The sequence below is a fragment of the Syngnathoides biaculeatus genome, chromosome 6, assembly GCF_019802595.1.
Source record: "Syngnathoides biaculeatus isolate LvHL_M chromosome 6, ASM1980259v1, whole genome shotgun sequence".
Classification (NCBI taxonomy): domain Eukaryota; kingdom Metazoa; phylum Chordata; class Actinopteri; order Syngnathiformes; family Syngnathidae; genus Syngnathoides; species Syngnathoides biaculeatus.
Window position 1 is genome coordinate 2,186,989 of NC_084645.1, and position 23,953 is coordinate 2,210,941.

At 41.1% G+C, this 23,953-nt stretch overlaps 2 protein-coding genes across 2 annotated transcripts; one reads left to right on the plus strand and one right to left on the minus strand.

Moving 5' to 3' along the window:
* The first annotated feature begins 5 nt into the window (after positions 1 to 5).
* On the plus strand, positions 6 to 16,007 carry ap4e1 (adaptor related protein complex 4 subunit epsilon 1). Its single transcript, XM_061823080.1, has 21 exons — positions 6 to 1,356; positions 2,048 to 2,119; positions 2,215 to 2,338; positions 3,507 to 3,580; positions 3,674 to 3,795; positions 4,326 to 4,485; positions 4,606 to 4,772; positions 4,852 to 4,925; positions 5,001 to 5,123; positions 5,184 to 5,293; positions 5,364 to 5,503; positions 6,019 to 6,131; positions 6,225 to 6,343; positions 6,849 to 7,151; positions 7,244 to 7,355; positions 7,439 to 7,577; positions 7,995 to 8,235; positions 8,435 to 8,983; positions 9,302 to 9,492; positions 9,568 to 9,728; positions 10,760 to 16,007. Exons 1-21 carry the CDS (start codon positions 1,216 to 1,218, stop codon positions 10,918 to 10,920), a joined length of 3,396 nt encoding a protein of 1,131 aa, XP_061679064.1. The 5' UTR covers positions 6 to 1,215; the 3' UTR covers positions 10,921 to 16,007.
* Positions 16,008 to 17,201: 1,194 nt separating this feature from the next.
* On the minus strand, positions 17,202 to 22,692 carry LOC133502032 (aromatase). Its single transcript, XM_061822353.1, has 9 exons — positions 21,368 to 22,692; positions 20,839 to 20,989; positions 20,605 to 20,759; positions 19,730 to 19,906; positions 19,541 to 19,655; positions 19,272 to 19,386; positions 18,603 to 18,765; positions 17,987 to 18,228; positions 17,202 to 17,913 (listed from the first exon to the last, which is right to left on the minus strand). The coding sequence occupies exons 1-9, from the start codon at positions 21,543 to 21,545 to the stop codon at positions 17,629 to 17,631; spliced, it is 1,581 nt and encodes a 526-aa protein (XP_061678337.1). The 5' UTR covers positions 21,546 to 22,692; the 3' UTR covers positions 17,202 to 17,628.
* Between the last annotated feature and the right edge of the window lie 1,261 nt (positions 22,693 to 23,953).

Below are 23,953 nucleotides of genomic sequence, written 5' to 3' on the forward strand. Positions count from 1 at the left end.
GCTGAGAACAAGTAAGCCAAATTACTCTTTACTATGATGGTATCATTGGATAAATACTGCACAGAAGAACCCAAAATGCAAAATGTATTTGGTGAAAAAAAAAAAAAACGTAGTGAATTTAAATGTAGGATAGAAGTGACACGATGGTGATGTGTTGTATGTGCTGCATATAAGGCATTATTTATTATTGATTGTTTCGCACAAGAATAACTTGGAGGAAATGGACTTGGAAGTTTTATTTTGGATTGGTTTTGCCGATGAATATAGAGTACAATAATGTAAAACAAGTGCAAGAAAAATGATGTCCATAACCTGTTCCCACAGAAAGCATCTTTCATTCACAAAAGAAGCTGAACTGCCACTATTGAAGTAACAAAAAAGCACATTAAAATTAAAAGTGACAAGATCAAGTTTTCTTCATCACCATGAGTTGTTTTTGTTAGCCACGTTTCCACACATCTAAACCACAGAAGCTCTGCGTGCATATCCAGTCACTGCAGACATCACTACATCTCGTGTCCACACTAGATATCTAAATGCTAATAAATGGAATGTACTAATTTCCATGCAGTTGTCCAATGGCTGTAATTTCATATTAACTGTAATTATTTTATTGTAGTTTAGTGTACAGTTATACTATTGACTGTTTATCAGATATTATAAACATAATAAACTGCATTTGACTATCACAGTGGGATGTCACTTCTTATGAAATGTTATTTATATTTGTCTTATCAATGATGTTTTCACCAAAAAAAAATTATTGTACAGTATTCGTCCGATTTAAGGCCAGATCTCTCCTGCACGTCATTTTATGTGGCCAACTAGAGCAAATAAAGTTAATCTAAAATAAATGCATGAAGAAATTGTTCATCTACTTTGCACACACACACACACACACACACACACTGGAAAAAACATAACTACAACACGGACCACAGCTAAAATTAATTTGAGTACAGTATTTGCTCACTGAGTGCTGCTGTTCTAATTGTTGTTACTAATAAAGTTTTTTCCGATATCGGAAGTGACGCAATTGAACAACAACAATGGCCGCCTGTCGCCCAAGCATTTTTCTTCCTATGTTTTATCAAAGCATCTGACACGAAATATTGCCCGTTCGTGTTTCACGTCGTGGCGGGGATGGATATACGAATCGGCGAGTGTGTCGTATAGAAAGCGGGGCGGCTTCCGAGTGGACCCTTCGTGGCCAAAATGAGCGACGTAGTGGAGAAAACGCTGACAGCTCTGCCGAGCCTCCTGTCTTTAGACTCTCAACCAGGGGCTGCCAAATTGTCTTCCACCTCGAAACTCGGAAACCTGATCAGAGGAATCACAGAGCTAACGTCCAAGCATGTGAGTTTGAATCACCCGAAATATTTCGCCTTATGTAACTCGTCAAATATAAAGCACGTGTGTTGGAATGCGCAATGTACTACGTTCACTGACCTGTATCCATAGTGTATAAACTCTTGACGTGATCGGTGGCTCCCTTGAGAAAATGTATTTGCTTTTGGGATTCTAAAACTTTTTGGGTATAGGGAATGTTTTTGGGCTGTGGGATAAAACCGGAGTGACCAGAGAAAACCTACGCAGCCACGGGGAGAGCATGCAAACTTCACACAGGCGGGGCTGGGATTTGAACCCCGGGCCTCAGAACTGTGAGGCCAAGACTCTACACCTGTCTCACCGTGCTGCCCTCCAGTCATACATATTTGATCTCAAATTAATAAATCTTTATTCCAGAAATAATACACCCCCCCACCTCAAAAAAAAAAAAAAACACCATTCACTGAGCTTTTTGCGCCGATTTAACACAATCATATCGGGGCCTTTAATTGGTGCAAATCTAAGAAATTGAAGAATAACTAGTTAGATTAACAAACGTGATAACATTCTCTACGAGACAGTCTTACACTGTCACCATTGTACTATCCAATGAGACGAATTTTTAGCTCAGTGTAATCACAAATCAATTTTTTGTCAGTAATGTAGAAACTGTTACAAACTTTTACTTTGAACATATTTTCAATGTTATCCTGTTCAGGAGGAAGAGAAACTGATTCAACAAGAACTGACTGCAATTAAAGATCAAGCTTCGTCGCCCAACACATCCATGGTTCGTTTTCTTTTTTTTTTAATTAGACTCTCGACCCTTGCACAATAACAGGTGAAGTGTCGTGGTAAATTTTGGTATCACGTGTCAATCGTCAGAGGCAGATGAAGGAGCTCATGGTGCGAGCCATCTATTGTGAAATGTTGGGCTATGAGGCTTCTTTCTGCTACATTCATGCCATTAAATTGGCTCAACAAGGCACCGCATTGGAGAAGAGAGTTGGTAAGTGTGTCATTTAAAAGTAATTCCTCACTCGTCAGTGTTGTCATTTTGATTTAGTGATAGAATTTCTTTAACCCACATACTCTTAGATCAAAAAAAGTTCATACAAATGTTAAAACCAAGTGTAATGTTGAAGTGGTTTTAATTCAAATGTTAATTACAGCGTATTGTTGACAGAAAATATACAAACTGTACAGGCAATTTTTAAGTCACCTTTTTTCATGGAAGTGAAGAAGAAAGGGTTGGACTACTTGCATCATCTTTTTTAAAAAATTTTTTTGCACGTGTACCAACGAGTTAACTGCTATGCTACATATTAAAGTTAAGAAAAATATTTACTCAGCCTTTACTACACTATGGTGATGAACAGCAGTGGTAAGTTACTGCTTTTGCCTGGAAGGGTTAGCTCTTCAATTCTTTGTGTCACCCCCCCCCCCAATATTATTTATGGCAACTTATACGTTTTAACAGCTGTATCTTTACTTTTCTAGTTCTGTTTTTAGTTTATGATTACACTTTCCATTTTCCATTGCCTGTACCCCAAAAAGGCAAAGAAAGCAGTACCCAGTTCCAGCGCTAATACGTATGACCAGTGGTTCTAAACTGGTGGGTCAAAACCCAAATGACGGCCCTGGTGCTCAGTCACTGCCATACATAGTTGATTATTTTGTGCTTATGCCCGAGAGATGGTTTCAATACAAAGATTTAATGTAATTCGGACTTTACAACGACTTTAAAGTCGTTAAATTATAGACTACGCTGCGTTCAAACTTGCATACAAATTCAGGTTATGTCGCTGCCGTCGAAATCAAACTCTGTCGCAAATTGAAGGTCTCCTGTGCAGTGAAATAGTTCATGTGAATTCCAGGTTCACCTTGCCTTTTAATTTGATATTTTTGTTAATCTGAAATGTTATTACTAGGGGTACAGTGATACATGTATTTGATAACATTCTGATTTTCCACACAATATTCAGTAAAGGGGGTCTTAAGTTTTTTGCACTCTCGCCACATGACTACTACTCCGACGACATGACTAAAAACACACCGCAGCTCAGCCTCTGGCTACTAGCAAAATGTTTTGTAATGATATATCAAACTGAATATCAATGCAGATAAAAAAAAAATGCTACTTGTTTTCCCTCGAAAACATTTTGTGTCATTTCCAGGTTACCTTGCTGTATCCTTATTTCTGAATGAAAATCATGAACTCCTCCTCCTCCTTGTGAATACTGTTTTAAAGGTTGGTAATTTTTTTGTTTTTGTTTTTTGTTAAATAAAGAATGTAGAGCTTTAACATTGAATTAGTCATGTCCGTGACTTTTTATGCTCTTAGGATCTCCAGAGTACAAACCTCATCGAAGTGTGCATGGCTTTAACGATTGTCAGCCAGTTGTTTCCCAAAGATATGATTCCAGCAGTCCTCCCTCTAGTGGAAGAGAAGCTCACTCACCCAAAGTAAGAAATGCTTTTCTTATATTTGCATGTGTGGGACGGTGGATCAGCTGGTAAAGCGTTGGCCTCACAGTTCTGAGGTCCCGGGTTCAGTCCCGGGTTCAATCCCGGACACGTCTGTGTGGAGTTTGCACGTTCTCCCCGTATCTGCGTGGGTTTTTTCCAGGCACATCCCAAAAACATGCAACATTAATTGGACACTCTAAATTGCTGCCAGGTGTGATTGTCAGTGTGGCTGTTTGTCTCAATGTGCCCTGCGATTGGCTGGCAACCAGTTCACGGTTTACCCCGCCTCCTGCCCATTGACAGCTGGGTTAGGCTCCAGCACTCCCCGTGACCCTTGTCAGGATAAGCGGCAAGATAATGGATGGATGGATGTTTACATGTCATTTATGCATCCATTGAGAATCACCCAACATGGCTGATGTGTTAGATCTCATTAGCAGGTCACGTTGAGTGTGTGGTTGTGTGCTACTGTGTTGTAAAAAGCTCCCTTTTAGGACTGCTTTAGGTTTCTGATTACCTTTTCACAGAGAAATCATTCGACGAAAAGCAGTTCTGGCACTGTACAAGTTTTACCTAATCGCACCCAATCAAGTTCAACACATCCATAACAAGTTCCGCAAAGCTTTGTGCGACAAGGATCCAGGTGTTATGACAGCCTCACTGCACATCTACTTGCAGATGATCAAGGTACTGTAGCAGCTTGAAACTTTACTGTAACCTGGATTATATGATAAAACAAAATAAACACATTTCACTTTGACTTACTTTATCATGTGTCTTTCTCCTGTTGGTTTCGCCTTCCTTTAGGAGAACCCGGAGGGTTACAAGGACTTGACGAGCAGTTTTGTCTCCATATTGAAGCAAGTGGTGGGCGGAAAACTGCCAATGGATTATAACTATCATAGTGTTCCTGCTCCCTGGCTTCAAATTCAGCTTCTTAGGATACTCTCCTTACTTGGGAAGTGTGACCAGAGGTAATTAATCGGAGTCTACCGATAAATTGATTTGGGGCATCTGTCGCTCTGCTCTGACTCAGTTTTTTGTGCAACACAGTACAAGTGGGATTATGTACGAAGTCCTCGACGAGTCTTTACGAAGAGCTGAGATGAACCATAACATCACTTATGGTATGACATATGAAACAATAAATCGTGTGGTTTCCAAATACTTGCTAATTTCTGTTTTTATTCGTCTTCCTCTAGCAATATTGTACGAGTGTGTAAAATGTATTTACACAATTCATCCAAAAGGTGAACTCCTGGAAAAAGCTGCAAAATGTATTGGCAATTTTATTCTGTCGCCAAAGATTAACCTGAAATATATAGGTAAGAATTTTTTTCAGAAAAACTCTGTTTTCCGATATAAATGTGTTGGTGGTCCTGCAGGCTTGAAAGCACTCACCTACGTGGTCCAGCAGGATCCGAAACTGGCCCTGCAGCATCAGATGACCATCATAGAGTGCCTTGATCATCCTGACCTCATCATCAAACGTGAGGTGAGACAGAGGCTGGTTTCAGTGTGGATTTTCTAAATTGTATACTGAATCGTCTCTTGTCTGCACATAGACACTGGAGTTGCTCTTTAGGATCACAAACGCCAAGAATGTCACCGTCATTGTGGAGAAAATGCTGGAGTTCTTGCGCACTAGTAAAGATGACTACACGACCATTGACCTGGTGGGGAAGGTTGCAGAAGTGGCTGAAAAATATCCTTTGTTATTGTGGAAGGAAACAATAAATATGAATGCTAAGGATTGTCTATTCTGCACCCAAAGCTGTTTTTATATTTATTAGGATTACCGGGGTTTTTTTCAACATCCTTAATGTTCTCGCTTTTAACATAGGGAATAATCCCTGAATCATTTGAGAATTGTGACCGATTGAGCCCTGTCAAGAAATTTCCTCAAAATCTTTAAAATTCACCATTTCAAAATGTGAGGATGGAAGTTGTACTACTACTTTACGTTACTGCAACTTTATTTATTTATTTGTTTAGCTATTTTAAATCAAAGATGAGGGAGGCACAATGACCACCAGGTTAGGAGATTCACACTTGCTGTTCTGGAGCCACATCTTGAAATCCGGCCTTGCCCGTGTGGAGTTTGCATATTCTCCCTGTGCCTGTGTGGTTTTTCTCCGGGCACTTCCCTTCCATCCTTACATTCCAAAAAACATGCACACCTGGAGTTGATGTCTTTTCTTTTCCTATGAAACATTCTACATATGCACCTGACAACAAGTGGTTAATTGACACAATGACCACTGTGTTCTCACTCGGTGGAGACTTGATGCAGCCCGACATCCCCAACAACTTCCTCAAACTGATCTCAGAGGGTGAAAAAACTTTTTGTGAAAGCATTTTATTTCCTTTAATTTCTTTGGTGGTTTTAATCGTCCCACATTTCCCACACACTTCAAATGGTCCAGGGTTTGAGGACGGGGAACAAGACAGGATGTTACGTGTTCTTGCAGTGGATTCCTATGTGTCTCTGCTCCAAGGAGAGCCGAGTAAGCTGCCTCAGCGCTTCCTTCAAGTCATCAGCTGGGTGAGTACAATTGCTATAACTTTATGGAATGTTACCCACATTAAACTGTGGTGAAGCTGTTCTTTTAAAGATCCCAGTGCTTCCCTTTTTTTTGATAGTCTTTGATATCCTTTTATTTGGTTTGCAAAATAAATTGGGTTGAAAATGCCCAGAATGTCCTTTTTTCAAATTATTCCAGTTGGTCTTTCACTCCGGGAAACCGAAACAGCAAGAGAAGCTATAGGGTTTAATTGCCTGTGCTGATTTGTTCATTCATTTATGGGATCACTCATGGTACTTGCCCACCGGATGCGTTTTGGGCATTTCATGCAGCATGATTACATAGAAAGTCAATGCAGTTCACGCGGATCGATGCAAATCCATGTGGGGTAGTGCAAATCCCGCAGATTGGGATGGCATGGGATTTTTAAATGCCACATGTTCACCTAACGGTTACTGTACCCTTTATCTTGCCGTGTTACTGTTCAGAATGATAAATACTAGCTGTCTTTTGTTTGGGTTTCAGGTCCTTGGTGAATATTCTCACTTGAGACTAGGTCTTGAACCAGCCACCGTTGTGAGACTTCTGGCCAAGGTTTTGGACTTGAAGCAGGCCAGTAGTGAAACCAAGAGCTGGGTCCTCTTGGCGATGACGAAGCTGTGCGAGGGCAAAGCGTGTATGTCTGTGCTTCAGGGAATTTCCGAAACATATAGCAGCTCCATGGACACAGTGCTGAGACAAAGGGCCCAGGAACTACAGAACCTCCACTTGAATCCCGTGTTGCAGTCCAAGGTGCTACCTCGAGATGCCTACATGGAGTCTCTGGAGGTAACGTAACTTTGGACTTGGTGATCATGTAAAAGGGCAGCATTCTGTACTGCTTTTGTTTTTCACCATTAAATGATGTTGCTTTGTTCCAGGTGGATTCCTCTCTGTCGTTTTTGGATGAGTACGTGTCCGAAGCACTGGCTGCCGGTGCTGCTCCTTATAAGTCTCCGCATCAACGTCAAGAAGCGCTCGGTCAGGCAAAAGGTTCAGTATCAACCACATATATATTGATGATGTGAGTGTGTTGGAGGTGCTCTCTTTTAATGCTGTTTTTATTCCTTTCCCAGCTTTAAGCCTGGAACCCTACGGCCTGTCGCTACCCATCAATATGTCCTCGTGCAGTTTAGACGACAGACGATCTCCCACCTTGCCCTCAGTGAGTTCTGGCCTGTCGGGTGACAGCGCCGACCCCTCGTACAAAGCAAGGTATGTAAGATCATGTCCACTCTCTTCAAAATGTTCGTTTTTTTTTTTTTAACTCAATCCAGAGATCTAGAATTCATATTTCAATTAATTTATATATAACACCCCCCCCCAAAAAAAAGGTTATTTTTCAACTGGAGCAGTTTTACAACAAATTAGAGCCACATTTCTACCATGCAGCACAGTTAAAAATGCAACAAAACTCCACTTAAGCGAGCACTTGAGAAATTCAAAGCAACAAACCTTGAGCTGAGCCAAGACTCATTTCACGCCATTAATCCCCTCAGTCTATTGTCCCATAGATAAAAAGAGAGGGTTTAGGGAAGGTGGATACAAAAGACAAGAATTCCCATCACAAAAGTTGTAGTGACTGTAGATATACTGTATAATATTAACGAAATATCTACTACTCTATTTCAGTACAACATCTCTAAAGCTGGATAAAGTGAAGCGAGTGTGGGGGAGGGAGGGCTACTTGGCTCAGAGGGAGTCTGCAGAAGAATCTGCCAAGGTTGAAGTTCCCAACCCGGTCCATTCGACCGACCAGATTGGCGAGATCATATCGCAGAACCAGACCCCACTGCCAGCCGCGGATCAAGAAAAACAGCAGCTGGCGTCCTCACTCTTTGTTGGCCTGGGCTCCCAAATGACTTCGTCCCCGGTGAGTTGAGAAACATGGCACCTTACATTCAGTGGTTTGGGCTCCATATAATGCAGCACAGTTCTTAATGATAATGTAAAAAATGAAATTCTTCCCTCACTATTTGTAATTTATTTCTAAATTTGTAACTTGAAATTAGAGAAGTGCCTCGTGATTGTGGGCAGCATTTGAAAATGTTCAACTCTTTGTCTTCATACAGTTGGGAAAAACTGAGGCAAAATCCCAGAGGGTCAGGAAAAAGGCTAAAGATGAGGTCTTGTCCACAGAAGACCGCCAACAAACATCCAACTCCATCATCCCGGCTGCCAACAGTGTCGATAAGCTGCTGTGTAACATCCCGTCGGAGTCTAACATGGACCCAGAACCCTCCCCTTCTCAGATTACTGAAAGTTCTAAGGGCTCCACTGCTGAAAACGGTACCTGCGATGCAGAGAACAAGCTCACTGAGTGTGATGTGCAGCGACCTGAGCCCAGTCTCATCTGGGACAATGGTTCAATTGCTGCTGATTCTGTCGAGACTGAAGAACCGATCGAAATGAAAGACTTGCTTCCCAGCGCTCATCTCCCTGCTGACTGCGTCGGAGCGACCCACTCCGAGATCACTCCACTTTGTTCCAGCCACAGCGTGGCGCTGTCGGCCTGCCATGCGCACAAACACGACTGTTTGGTGCTGGTTGTTTGGGTTTGCAACTCCTCCACCTCTGATGTGCAACAGTTACTTATGCAGTTGACCTCAGAAGATGTTGAGGTAAATTAGAAATTAGCTGGACTTAATACATCACAATGCATCTGATCAAATTATTACATTAAAAATTCCTGGGGAGCATGGAATGTTGGCGCAAAAAACTAAAAAACACTGCTAACAACTGCCTGAATTTTCTTTGTGCAGACAATTTCACTGACATGAGTCAGGACTAGACTAGATCTTCCAAGAAAACGATTGTATGACATCATACTTGCATTTTTTGTTTTTTTAAATCAGTGCACAAGATCACTGTTGACCTTTTGCGAGAAAACTCAGTTTACCTCTCCCCAAAGCGGCTTCACAGTATTTTATTTTCGCCAGGTGTCCAGTATCTCTGAGATCCCAGTGGAGGAGGTGAGGAGCTGCCAAGTACAAGTGTGTCAGTACTCCCTGACTGTGAAGAGGCCTTCAGTACATTTTCAAGTGTCCGGCCTCATTTCCTTCAACTTGGGCGATGGGCCTCGTCAGACAACCCAGTTCTCGTACAAACTGCCGCTTTCCTCCTTCATCAGGTGAAACGTTTGCTGCTATGCAGAATAGTGTGACTATTTTCTTATTTTAGTCAGGCTTATTTGTTTTGTTCTCAGGCCTTTGGCCCTGTCCACAGAGGACTATGGTGAAATGTGGCTGGCTTTCTCACACGATACGAAGCAGAAACTGACGCTCGTTGCGGACGTCCAGGATCCTCTGAGAGCAACGCTGGGAGTGCTGGAGAGGAAACTTAACCTTCATGTGGTGGCAATCATAGGTAATTATATTTACACATCCTAATTACAAGTGAAACGACAACTTTGCAGTGTCTTCTGAACTGAATCTGGATATTCTTGAAATGTTTGTTGTTAAGAGACCAGTTTGCTGCTTTTTGCTTGTTGCCCGGAGGAAAACACATTTCTGCCAGGGACACCCACTTGAATTTCCATTTATGGTTGCCAACCTTTGAAACAATGACTAGTTGCTACAAAAACATTAATTAGGTACAGTATATTTAATTTAATTAGCAATAATTTTCCCCAGAAATCTGCATAAATAGCGATCAATTAAGGGCGGCACGTTACAGTTCTGAGGAGCCGGATTCAAATCCCAGCCCCGTCTGTGTGGAGTTTACATTCTCTCCCCGTGTCTGTGTGGGTTTACTTCGGGCACTCCGGTTTCCTCCCACATCCCCAAAACATGCATTCATTGGAGACTCTAAATTGCTTCTAGGTGTGATTGTCTGTTGTCTGTCTCTGTGTGCCCTGCAATTGGCTGGCAACCAATTCAGGGTGTACCCTGCCTCCTGCCAGTTGATAGCTGGAATATGCTCCAGCACTCCCGCGACCCTTGTTAGGATAAGCGGATCTGAAAATGGATGGATGGACGGATAGCAATCAATTAAATGGAGTTTGGGGTGGTTCTGTCTCACCTTACCCACTTGGACGATGAAGAGTACAGCTTTTGTTACCATGACCATCAGGGATGGTGCAAGAACGTTGTCACCAGGGTAGCTACTGTATTTTAGCCATGGTGATTATGGTTGTCTTTGGAGAGGCAAATATAATTTTGATGCTGTACTATGTGTGTGAGGTTTGATAACAGTTCTTCTCGCATGTTCCAGCTAATGTCCTATCACCAGCCTATAAACAGTAATTTTTTGTTAAATACGGCAATACGTATATTAGTATTTGACAGGGATTCGTTGTGATGTGTAAAAATTTTGTATCCCGCCCATTAGTTTTTGTATGAATATCCTACATTGGAACAAAAACATTTTATTTATTTATTTTTTTGCACTCCCTGCAGGGACGGAAAGCATTGTAGCTTGCCAGGTCCTGCGCAGTCAGCCATGTTTGATCCACTGCCGGGTGCACGGTGGCACCCTGGCCGTGTGGTTGCGCTCTCCGATCCCAGACCTTCCCGACTGCCTGCTCTACCACTGTCAGCGAGCGTTACAGGAACTTTGAACACTCACAACTGAGCTGCATCAGCTCCGTCTGCACCATAGGAAGACAGCATAGAACTGAAAGGGAGCATCTAATAGCTGGTATCTGCATTATAATAATTTTCCCATCCTCTGTAAACTTGCTGGACAGAACATTAGGTACGCCTACACATACAGTACACTTCTTCTTTTCCTTTCGGCTTGTCCCGTTAGGGGTCGCCACAGTGTGTCATCTTTTTCCATCTAAGCCTATCTCGTGTATCTTCCTCTCTAACACCCACTGTCTTCATGTCCTCCCTCACAACATCCATCAACCTTTTCTTTGGTCTTCCTCTCGCTCTTTTGCCTGACAGCTCCATCCTCAGCACCCTTCTACCAATATACTCACTCTCTCTCCTCTGAACATGTCCAAACCATCGAAGTCTGTTCTCTCAAACCTTGTCCCCAAAAAATCCAACTTTGGCTGTCCCTTTAATTAACTCATTTCTAATCCTATCCAACCTGTTCACTCTCAACATCTTCATTTCTGCCACTGCCCAGTGCTGCTTCCTGTTGTTTCTTCAGTGCCACTGTCTCTAATCTGTACATCATGGATTACCTCACCACTCTTTTATAAACTTTGCCCTTCATCCTAGCGGATACTCTTCTGTTACGAACACCAGGCACCTTCCGGCAACTGTTCCACCCCGCTTGGAGCCATTTCTTCACTTCTTTACTGCACTCCATTGCTCTGTGTTGTTGACCCCAACTATTTGAAGTCGTCCACCCTCGGTATCTCTTCTCCCTGGAGCTTCACCCTTCCCCCAACGCGCCTCTTAATTATGCACATATATTCTGCTTTACTTTGGCTAATCTTCATTCCTCTCCTTTCCAGTGTGTGCCTCCATCTTTCTAATTGTTCCTCCACCTGCTCCCTGCTTTTTTCCCCCTACTTTGCCTACACATTCAGTATACCCAGGATAATTTTCATTTCTGACATAGTTATTGAGATACACAAGGTCAAACTATTAGAAACACTTCAGAGCATGTCGCACACTGCAAACTGCAGGAAACACAATGTTCAATTAATATCGCAATTAAAACCAATGGAGGTGTTTGTATGTCGCAAGTGTACCTAATGTTGTGGCCAACAATTCATTTCTAGTTAAAGAAGATTTGATTTTCTTTAAAAAAAAAAAAAAATCCATATGTTTGAAATTTTTTTAAGTTGTTGTAAAGCTGATTGCTTTCGTAAGTTCTGGAGCCAAATCATTGAACCATCAGTATAACATCTTCAAATGTTGAATGCATCAATGCTGAATACTTGAAAAGGAAAGAAACCCCTTTCTTGGATTGCTTTACATAAAATGTTCGAGGATTGTCATTTACCAAATCTTAAAACCTGTTGCAGGATTAGAGGGAAAATACAACACTTTGTTCGGTAAATTCAATTCAGGATTTCACTACTGAAGTTGTAAAGCAGAGACAGACTGATTTAAATGAAGCTGACATATTTTGTCTCCAAAGTAATGCTGATGGCTTTCTATCACATGTGCAATTGTCATGTTTTGTTTAAATCTTTGCACTCCCCTCTCTGGTTGTCCGTTTAGTGAGAGGTGGGCAAGAACAATTATATTTTTGCATTCTCGCAGTATTGAATGAGTATATTTATTGGATTTATATTCACAAGGAAAGTATTTTACATGAGTTTAAATAGAGTGAAATGAAACAGTGTGCTGTTAATTTACACTGTTACAGATTATGTGTCAGATATTTTAATTTACAGGGGCGCTGTCGAGCAGCGAAACAAGATGGCAGCATAATATTGAGGCTCCGCTCAACTCCGCATAAAAACATTTAACTACCCAAATAAAAGTGTAAGAGTGACTTTGGAAAATGTCTGAGACCACATCAACGACCAGTGTTAAAAGCTCTGGCCGGACTCGTGGCACGCAAAAGCGAAAATCTAATCAGCAGCACGGAGAAGAGCACGACGAGGCCTGTGAAAGCGTGGCAGACATGGCGGCTGTGCTAACGGAGCTAAAAGCCCTCCGCTCGGATTTTGTTTCCAAGTTTGACACCACAAACTGCCATTTGAAAGACATGAACAACTCTATCAACGCTTTGAAGCAAAGCATGGTTGAGGTCAGGAACAACGTAGCCTCAAACACAACGCCTGTAACTGAACCCGAGGAGCGTATATCATCCTTGGAAGATGATTTGGAGGTGGTTAAAGCGCAGCTAGCTACTGCTGCTAAACGTATCGCTCTTTTGGAAACCAAGGCGGATGATTTTAAGAACCGGGGGCGCCGCAAAAACCTTCGTCTGTTTGGCCTACGTGAAAATGCTGAAATGAATCGGTCCTTGTTGGAGTTTGTGGAGCACGAGTTACCAACATGGTTGGAACTAGGCGGTGACAGGAGCTTCACTCTTGAGCGTGTACACCGGACTCTGGCGCGGCCCAAACCAGGGCAAAGTAGAGCTGTGATCATTTGATTTCGGAAGTTTCAAGACAGAGAATTTGTTCTACGCACCGCTAGGCAGCTCAACCTTACCCGTGAATAAAACAAGCTCACATTTGCACCAGATTTGTCGGTCGAAACCATGCGCCAACGCAACGAGTTTAACGCGGTGAGAAAGTAGTTTGTGGAGAAAGGGCTTTACCGTGGATTCCAGATTTACCCCTGCAAGTTGAGAGTCCTACACGAAGGAAGAATACAGCTGTTTGCCACGCCTAGAGAAGCTGAGGACTTTTATCAGACAATCACTTGAACGTTATGGTGAGATTCATGATGCATTCTAATGTCAGACCTTTATAAATTGTGCCCCTCTACCAGTTTTTGGTTTAGCTTATATAGTTATTGCTCAGTGTGTGCTTGGTCAAAATTGGTCATTTTTAGTTAGTTTGACCTATTACTTATTTATTTTTGTGGAGGGGGAAAAAGAGTAGTAAGTTTCGGGTATGCTAGATTTCTTATTGTATTGTTTATTTATTTTTTTATTGGCGGGTTGGGTGGATGCCACCATTTATGTTTCCATTTTTCGTTTGCTTGAATAGTTTTACCACTCGTCTTTAAGGTGGATCGATGTTAGTCCCCATATCTGTTTTACTTAGAGTAAGGGATGGGGATGTTTTATAGATTTTTGTCTAAAAAAGTTCATGTTGTGTTGTTTAGTTTAAGTTGCACAGACATTGTGTTAATCCAAGTCACTGTTTGGATGATATTGTATTTTGTCCGAGATACAACAGACTTCATTTGAGAGGGATGCATTTCTTGATTCACTTGTATTTCCAGTGCTATCACAGGAGGCAAAGCAAAACTCAGATAACCATCTGACAGAAGAAGATATTTCTGCTGCCATTCAAAGTATTAGCACTAATCGTGCTCCTGGGCACGATGGACTGACTATAGAATTTTATAAAGCATTTCTTTCCCCAATGTTGTTCATTCTAGCCTTAGAACCCTTGGCCATGTCGATTCGTATGGATAGAGGCTTGACGGGCATCCAAATTGGTGATCAAGATCACAGAATCTCTCTTTTTGCTGATGACGTCATTCTCTTTTTGACTAAGTTATCCACGAGCCTTCCAAATTTATTGGAGCAAATTAAAAAGTTTGGTAGTTTCTCAGGTTATGTGATTAACGATACAAAGTCATCCATTTTATTTTTAAGTACTGAAGAGAGACTTAATCCTGTGGTTAACACTCCTTTTTTGAACACGAGAGATGGATTAATTTATTTGGGGGTCAAAATTTCCCCTGATGTTAACAATATAGTTCAGGTTAATTATGACCCTTTAATCTTGGAGGTCCAAAAGTTATTAGACAGGTGAATGATTATGCCAATTTCAATGTTGGCACGTATAAACATAGTTAAAATGAGCGTTTTGCTGAAATTTTCACTTTTTTTTCAAACCATACCTCTTCCATTACCTGACATCTTTTTCACTAGACTAAACAGAATGCTCCTGAATTTTATTTGGAATAATAAGAAAGACAGATTAAGACTACGGTTGCTTTAGATGCCTTATGAAACTGGAGGGTTACAATTTCCAAATTTTAAATGGTATTACTGGTCTGCTCAACTACGCTCAGCTATGTATTATTTTTCAACGTCACCATCACCCTCTTGGGTAAAAGTAGAGCAAGCAACAGTACCACACCTTCTATTAAAGTATTATTTATATTCTGATGAGAATAGAGTATTAAAACGGCAGACCAAGAATCCATTTTTGAAAAACACTATAGATATCTGGTATAAATCACACAAACATATAGGGGACACTCCTTTACTTTCACGCTTTTCTCCCATATGGGGTAATGCGACTTTTAAAGCTGGAGGAGCAGATGGGGGTTTTAAATTATGGGCAAATAATGGTATAAAATCAATAGGTGACCTTTATGTAAATGGTGAAATTATCCCCAATAAGCCTTTTTTCAAATATCTGCAGTTAAAACACTTTGTCAGCATAAATCAAAAACATAATGTATGAACCCCCTTTGTCCAGTTTAGAAGATATTGTCCAGTCAGGTTTGCATGGATGTAAGCAGATATCTATGTTCTATAAATCTCTAGTCTCACATGATACAGAATCAAGTAAAAATAGATTGGAGGCATGGAAACTAGATATTAAAGAAAATATTGAAGTAATTGATTGGGAACATGCATGCCTTAAAGCACAAAAACAAACAATAAATACTAGAATGAGGCTATTACAATATAAATGGCTGATGAGGACTTATGTGACTCCTGTTAAACTTCATCAGTGGACCCCTGACATTCCAGACACGTGTAGTAAGTGCTCTAATGACAAGGGTACTTTATATCATTGTTTATGGGATTGTTGGAAAGTCAAAGATTATTGGAAATCTATTGTTCAGACAATTTCTATAATAGTTGCGCAACACTGTGTATCTTAGGTATATATCCCAAGGATTTTGCTGTTAATAAAAAGAAGGCCACGCTTATAGACTTTGGTCTTCTGCAGGCCAGGAGAACAATTGCATTATTTTGGAAAAAAGTGGACGTTCCTCCAATAAAAGTATGGATGTTGGAAATGGCATCTTGTGTTGCACTGAAAAGACTCACATATATTACGAGAGGAAGAGCTCAGGAATTTGAGGACATATTGAGACCTTTAGAAGAGTTTTTGAAAAAAATGTGAATTATTTGTGAACTGTGCTTTTTTTCAGCACTCTTATTTCTGTGCATACTGTTTTTTTTTTGTTTGTGTTTTACTGTTATTGTGTTGTTTTTGTAAAATTATATACAAAAAATATAATTATGTTTTAAAAAAGATATTTTAATTTATAGTGATACAAAGTGTGGGAATAGATTTTTATTTGTATTTCTTAAGCCAAGGTGGCATGTTTGGTTTGTGCCTGTGGTACTGAAGGAAGTAATGGTTCAGATTGCAGAGCATCTGATGCACATATACAAAATCCCACAAAATCAAGCCCAAGATGATTGGATTTCGTGGGTCATTTCCTTGTCTACAATGAGTGTAAAACAAATGAATAGTTAACTTTATGTCACAACATTTTATTTTCAGTTCACATAAAGGTTCATAACGATGCCAGACAGGAATGTTAAATATCAGTTTTGTTGTTCATCTTGTGAATGGTTATATATATATATATATATATATACATTACCATTGTAATTAATTATAATATGTATATATAAAATCCAGCAAGATGCATATCAGATGACAATTGGCATAATTAAAGTGTTACATTGTAATTACAAGAAAAACTTAATCCTCTGCTACATCAATTATGAAATCCTTGGTCAAGATTTTTTTTTTTAATTCTTATAAGGACATGAAAAAAAAATTGTTTTTTCCCAAAAGGATGATTTTTTTTCTCTCTCTTCGTAATGTTACAGACTTGTCCAGTCCAGTGGACTACAGGACCAAAGATCGCTATGCACCACAGGGTTAAAATGTGTGATGTGTCATATGACAATAAAATGTCTAAAACAACATATTTCCTGAAATTCTACTGATGTTTAATTTAGTGTTGCTTGATTTTAAATGTATTTTTCCAATACAGTGATGTCTTGAGAAATTACTTTAATTTATTCTCTGACCATGCTAGTCACTCAAAATGGAGGTATCTTTCCCCATTGAAATGAATTGAAATGCCATTAATAAATTCCACTCCACCCAAAACAGCCAACAAAATATAACCATATGTTGACAGTAATGGAATAAATACATTAAATTTAAAGCAGTAAAACGTTTGTGCGTCATGATTAATGGACTGCACTGCCTCTGCATGCGGTTTAAGATTAACATGCAGACACAAACGAAGACGACTATGAGTGACTCAGTATAAAGAATGCAGTAGATGGCTTTGGGCATTGCTATATTGTTTGGCGACATCTGTTGCTGCACCATTTCGTTCAAATATCCACCCATCCACTATCTGAGCCACTTATCCTCACAAGGGTTACGAGAGTGCTGGAGCCTATCCCAGCTATCTTACGGCAGAAGAACTGTGACGATGGTTCACTCGTACCTCAAGGCACCACTGTAATGAGCAGGTTTATTTTGGTACAATAAGCCTGCGGTTACTGATAATACAATGTATGACTGTATTTTAGTAAATATTACTTTTAACATGAACACAATTATTTGCAGTGCTTTACATGTGGCCTTCCAGATGTTACAGCCCAAGTTACGGGGCCAATTTACTGTGAAGTTTCACCACCTGCTACAAATGAGCTAAAAATGCGAAATGATTCTTCACTCGAGCAGGGAGTCAGGACTGACGGTGTCGGCGTGGAGCGCGTACGCGTGTCGCGTTCTTCTCGGGACGAAGCGCATGGCCAGGCTGTGCTCGTCTTCCACTGGTTGCTGGGACAGGTCGTTGGTCTGCCTGATGCTGTTGATGGTGCAGCCTTGGCGAGGGCACACGCTGAAACGCGACAGGAGCGTCACCAGGATGGCCTTCATCATCACCATGGCGACGTGCTTGCCCACGCAGGAGCGAGGCCCACATCCGAACGGCTGGAAGAAACGTTTGGGAACCTGTGAAGAGAGATAATATCACCGTTTGACATTGACTTGAGCATTTTTTGTAATTGCACGCTGACCCACCAACCGTTTTGTCAAAATTGCGGAGGTTGAACTCTTTGGGTTTAGGGAAAAATTCTGTCTTGTGCATGAGACCGATGTTAAGAATGATGTTTGTTCCTTTTTTAATCCTGATGCCTTCGATGACGTCATCTTCCAGAGCTTTACGCATGGTGAAATCAACCACAGGATGATATCTCAATGACTCATTGATGAAAACTTCCAGCACCTTCAGATGTGCATAATCCACATTTTCTTCTCCACTTTCCCCTGCCAACAGCAATGGCAAGGGTCAAAGGTCAAATATCACCTTTAAATGTTACCCATGAACACCAACGGTGGAGGCCTTCTCTGCAGATGGACACGATAGATAAAATTATAAGCAATTGAATACACAGAAACCTAATTTATAACCTACATTCTGAAAATGACACAAAGACGCAAAAAAGGGGGCGGGATTGACTTTGTTTTATACATAACTACAAATATCTTTTCAGGGTGGATTTTTCCAGAAAAACTAGACATCCTGCGGAGAGAATGGCCTTCCCGAAACTCGCTAGTTTGTCTCTCGAGCTCTCTTTCTGGATCCGTTTAGGTACGTCCCCACTGAAGGCTGGCGAATACAAACTTCATTTTAAACTCACTGGTGACAGAATCGATCTCCTCTAGCAGCCTGTGCTCCGTTTCGGGGTTCTGTTTGAGCAGCATCAGCATGAAGAAGAGACTGATGGAGAGCGTGTCTGGAGCGGCGATCACCATCTCCAGCACGCACTGCCTCACGTTGTCACCAGAGAGCTCCCCTCGGTTCTGTTCGGGGGTCAGGTCAGAGTGCGTCAGTGGGTTTGGATGTGACACAAATGGGGCTGCACCAACGGGACACAAAACTACAACTGTAATGTTTGAGATCCATCCATGCTTTTTCTATACTTTTTGTTCCGTAGCTTAAACCTATCCATTTGATGTTGGCCAAATTGGATCCGTCGTCCGTCTCGCACAGAATTATAACTATTCCAGTTTCCTCTCACTTCCACATTTAAAAAAAAGAAACATGCATGTTAGTTTCATTTCTCCAAAAAGCTGTGACTGTTTGAATGCTTGGTTAGCGCCACATGACTCGCAACTGACAAGCGACCAGCCCAGTGAGTCGTGTGATTTTTGTCCAACATCAGCTGGGATATTCTCCAGCTCACCTCGAAACTGACTTAGAATAAGCGGTGAATGTGAAGAGCTGCGCTGTATTTTGTGTCAGATCTAGTGGGGCACTCCCCCGAATGGCATAGTTGCCCTTGTAAGGAAGAAAATGCGAAAATCACCTGAGCGAAGATGAGCTCCGTCGCAAAGTCAAGCTCGTCATCCAGCTTGTCGGCTTCTTTAACGGTCTCTCTTTTGAAGTCAAGAAGGAGTTCCATTGCATCTTGTAGCTCCTGCCTGATGGTAGAACAAAACTTAAAGTATTCTTCGCTGGTCCAAAATTGGACTGTAGAAGGAGGCCATTTCTGTTCCTCAAACTCTCGTCTTCTCTTACATATCACATCAAGCTAATTGTTGGATTGGAAGATTTTTAAGTGTGATAGCATCTTACGCTGCTTTTTTATGTTTATTGTAGAGCCATCCAAATTTGAAGAATATATCCGGCTTTATCAGCACCGCTTGCCATGTCTCAAAATAGTTTTGGATTTTCACCAGCAAGTCCCTCTCTGGAATACAGGAAAGAAAGTTTGGATTGCGAGTTTGACTGTCAGGCAAACAAAGACGCGCATCCGCATCTGACCATTGAGCGGCACCCCAAGGAACAGTTTATTGGAGATGTCCACCACGATGGCTCTCAGCAGATTGAGAGCGTCCACGTGTCCCGACGGGTCCGTCATGTCCTGGAGGTTGTCCAGATGTTCTGCTGTTGAACTCGTGCAGATAGAAACTGTCCTCTTTAGACCGGGTCCTGTCAGGGCTGCACATGAACACACAAATGGTACAGCAACACATGGAGGCAGACAATATGACAATACTCACATATATATTCTTTACCGTCTGTGAAAAATGACTGCTGTGACTCTTTATTATTGAATCACTAACAGTAGTTAAATGAAAATCTGCATCAGACTGCCGGCCAATGGCCAAGTCACAATTAAAAGAATGAGCTGCAGTAATTTAGTCATGATGCACAAATTGTTTCATTTCTTAGATTCTCTTTAATATACAGCCAAACCTCGATTTAACAGACTAACAAGGGGAGGGGTCTGTCATCAAATCAGAATGTACGTTGAATTGAAACACTTTATTGATCCATAAAATCAATAGGACATTAGAAAATGTTGTTTTTACTTTTTTGTGGGCCAAAAACACCAAATACAGTCAGTACAAAATGATTCTAAATATATAAATAGCATACATTTCCATTCATTTCAATGGGTAAAAATGATTTTGGGATCCGAATGTTTTGAGTTATGAGCGGTTAAAGTCATATCTCAAGGCAGCAGTGCATAGTAGCACAGTCAAAGATTGTTTGAAAACATTATTAGTAGGATTCATCAGATAATGTCACCAATCGTTCCATTCTTCCCTGAATGTAATGGCTGCCACCTTACAAAAAAAACAAAATGAAAAAGCCATCCAAGTTGCACACAAACAAGCTAGATAATTCCTCACCTTTCAAAAAATAACTCCTCACTTTTTTCCAGAGGTCCACGTTACTGTTAAAAATAATTCCCCTGCCTTCCATCCCGATACACTCCAAGCCATTTTTATTCCCGAATCGGGCGACGTAGTGGTCGCTCCTCAAGATGTGATACACCGCAGAGGACCTGGAAGACAAGCTCGATTTAATTAACCGAGTTAATTACACACTTGTACTTCTTTCTCCAGGGGGGGTGGGGTTCTCGCCTGCTGATGACGAGGGTCTCCTCGCCGTCGATCCACACCCGCACGATGCTGCCGTATTTCTTGTTGTAGTAGTTGCTCGCCGTTCCTATGCCGGTCCAGATAAACCGAGTGTAGGAAAGAACCGGACCGAGTCCTGCTAGAAATGACGGACCTGAAAGAAGAAGATGATTTGAACCGCCCATCCATCAATTTCTATATTGATGGATAGATATATAATATTCTATATTCTGATTAGCCTAATGCAAACTCATAATGGGAAATGCCATGGATGGGCTAACGAATCTCCTTTACGTGGCGGTGTAATCATTCTTTTAAGATCCTGTATAGTGAACTCTGAAATTTGTTTTGAAATAGATTACATGTGTTTGAAAATTGCTGGGTGGCTTTGACGGAATCGAGATTGGGGATCGGTGCAGTTCTAAACTCTTCCAGTCACGGCTTTGTGGACCTGAGGATGGTTAGATTGGTTGGATTATGAGGTGTGTGCCATTACTTCCATGACTGTTTCTATTGTGTACAGCTGCATTACCTGGTATGTGTGACCAGTGTCTCCATTCCCAGGCGGCGAGGAGAAGCAGCAAGAGAAGAAGAAGCAATAAAGCGGCCCCGTCTGACACCGGGCAACCCGCAGTATGGCCGACGCCGAGCACCTCCGGCAGTGACATTGTACCTAATGTTTTGGCCTCAGAGGAACAAACAGTGACCATCCATTTGTGACCACAAAAGCCTTCATCACAAACGTTGATTCACAAAGTGAGGTATGAATACTACTTACTGTTGGTACCCTCCTTCCACTGGTGCACAAAAGAATCACCCCCAAAGTTCAATTCGGTACTACTTAAATTCACTCAAGTTCATCCATCCATTTTCTTTGCCGCTTATCCTCACGAGGGTCGCAGGGAGTGCTGGAGCCTATACCAGCTGTCAACGGGCAAGAGGCAGGGTACACCCTGAAGTGATTGCCACCCAATCCCAGGGCACACAAAGAGACAAACAGCCGCACTCACAATCACACCTAGGGGCAATTTAGAGTGTCCAATTAATGTTGCATGTTTTTGGGATGAGGGAGGAGACCGGAGTGCCCGGAGGAAACCGACGCAGGCAAGATCAAACCCAGGACCTCAGACCTGTGAGCGCGATGGTTTACCAGCTGACCCACCGTGCCACCTAACTTAAGTCCAATACATTTGTTTTTAGCTTCATTAGAGCTGTGTGCTTTTAAACATATACATTTGGGTAAGTTCATTGAACTTTGATGCGCAATATATTTCATTTTTATTTCAGACTATTTTTTTTCTTTTTCTTCATATTTAATAATAAATGTATTTTTGGGAAAACTTTGGCCCACTACAATTTTAGATTTGGTCGTAATGGTGGCACTTGGAGAGAATGTTTTTTTTTTTTTTTAGGTGCTACATTTATTTATTATACTGTATCATATACAGTATAATATACAGTATAATAACTGATTTTTAACACTATCGACAGCCTCATTACACAGAAAGCCATACATAATAATGTTGCACAACACACCTCAAACAATATATTCAAAAGCTTTACTTTTACAATATAGTCACAGTCAAAATATAGTTAGATATTGATAATATTATGAGACCCACCGGAAAAAAAAGTCATTCATTTAATTAGAGATTTTTTTTGCTTAGTTTCCTTTTTGCTGTATATTTCCAGCCAATATATTCTCACCCATAAAATCCTACTTCCAATAGAATTTGCATTTACATTTTGTTCCTACATATTCAACATACTTTTCAGATATTTCTTTAGTTGTACATTCTGTGTGAATAGTTTTTAAAAAGTACACAATAAATCCCATTTTCTCCTGTTTTTCTAACAAGGAACTGCCCCCCGCCCCCTTTTTCAAAAATGAAATTAAAAGTATTCACACTGCTCACCTTTGTGCTCTGCTGATGCTGCCGTCAGGTTAGAGATGCAGTGCTTCCTTCGCTTGAGAAAAAAAATGAGCCTCTCTCTCCAGCAAAATAAATCACTGTGGTCCAAGAGTTTCTAAATCCTTTAATATTTTTTTTCAAAAGGCTTTCACTTTATTCCTTGTTGCTTAGAAACACGAGCGCCTCGGGGTCCCGAGTACCATTGCGCGATTGTAGTGAGCGTTGCACATCTGAGCCACGAACCAGCCTCGAAAAGAACTCACCCTGCCTAACCAAAGATGTTTTTTATTAATAAGGATTTAAAAAAAAGGGGGGGGGGGCTCTTCAATTCGTCTTCACATGGCCTTGCTTCACATTGAGTTTTGTTTGAAAGGAAGAAAAAAAGACAGCCCGCTTTCCAAATCTTTGGAGAGAGGAGTCTATTCAAGGGGAACTTAATTAGCTGGGTCAGACTGACCTGTGGCAAAGGGAGCGAGGATTTAACTGTTCCAAAAGGAGAATAAAGGAGAAGAATGAAGAATCATTCAGCCCGTGCTGCTGTCGCCACGCGGGGATGACCAAAACTAATAGCTGAAATTGCAAAGTGGAAAAATGGAAAGCAGAATTAATGCGGACGTTACAGACATCATTCTTCAAGCTTTGGTGACCATGGATGGATGCGTCCTCTCGATCAACACGTTACAGTCTTTTAAGTGTTTGCTTGCCAAGGCGGACGAAAATCTCCTTGTTGTGATTGAAGACTGACTGGAAACTTGGAGGTCTTTAGAACACTCTTACTTCCGCATTAATTAAGTACAAAGCTTGACAAGGACCATCGAACAAATAAATCTCATTCATGCGAGGGAGAGTTGGAAGCAACAACCCATGGCAGCATCGGACATGTATTCATGTAACATTTATTGTTTGTACAGTTCTTCTGTGCTTTGGTACTAATTACAGAAAACTGCACATTCCATGAGTAAATAAAAAGATGGAGTGAAAGGAGACCATGGGAATCTGCAGGAATGGGACTGTGGCATCCTCATTTAATTGAGAAACTAAAAACTAACCTATCCAAGACAGAAACTGGGCGGGGGACCCAATATAGTGATTATTATTTTTACACACTTGGCCATTGATTCTGATTCTGGTTGACAGGTGCTCCGGCCATTGATCTAAAAAAAAAAAAAGACTTGATAGCGCATCCACATCAAGCCGTGTCGATT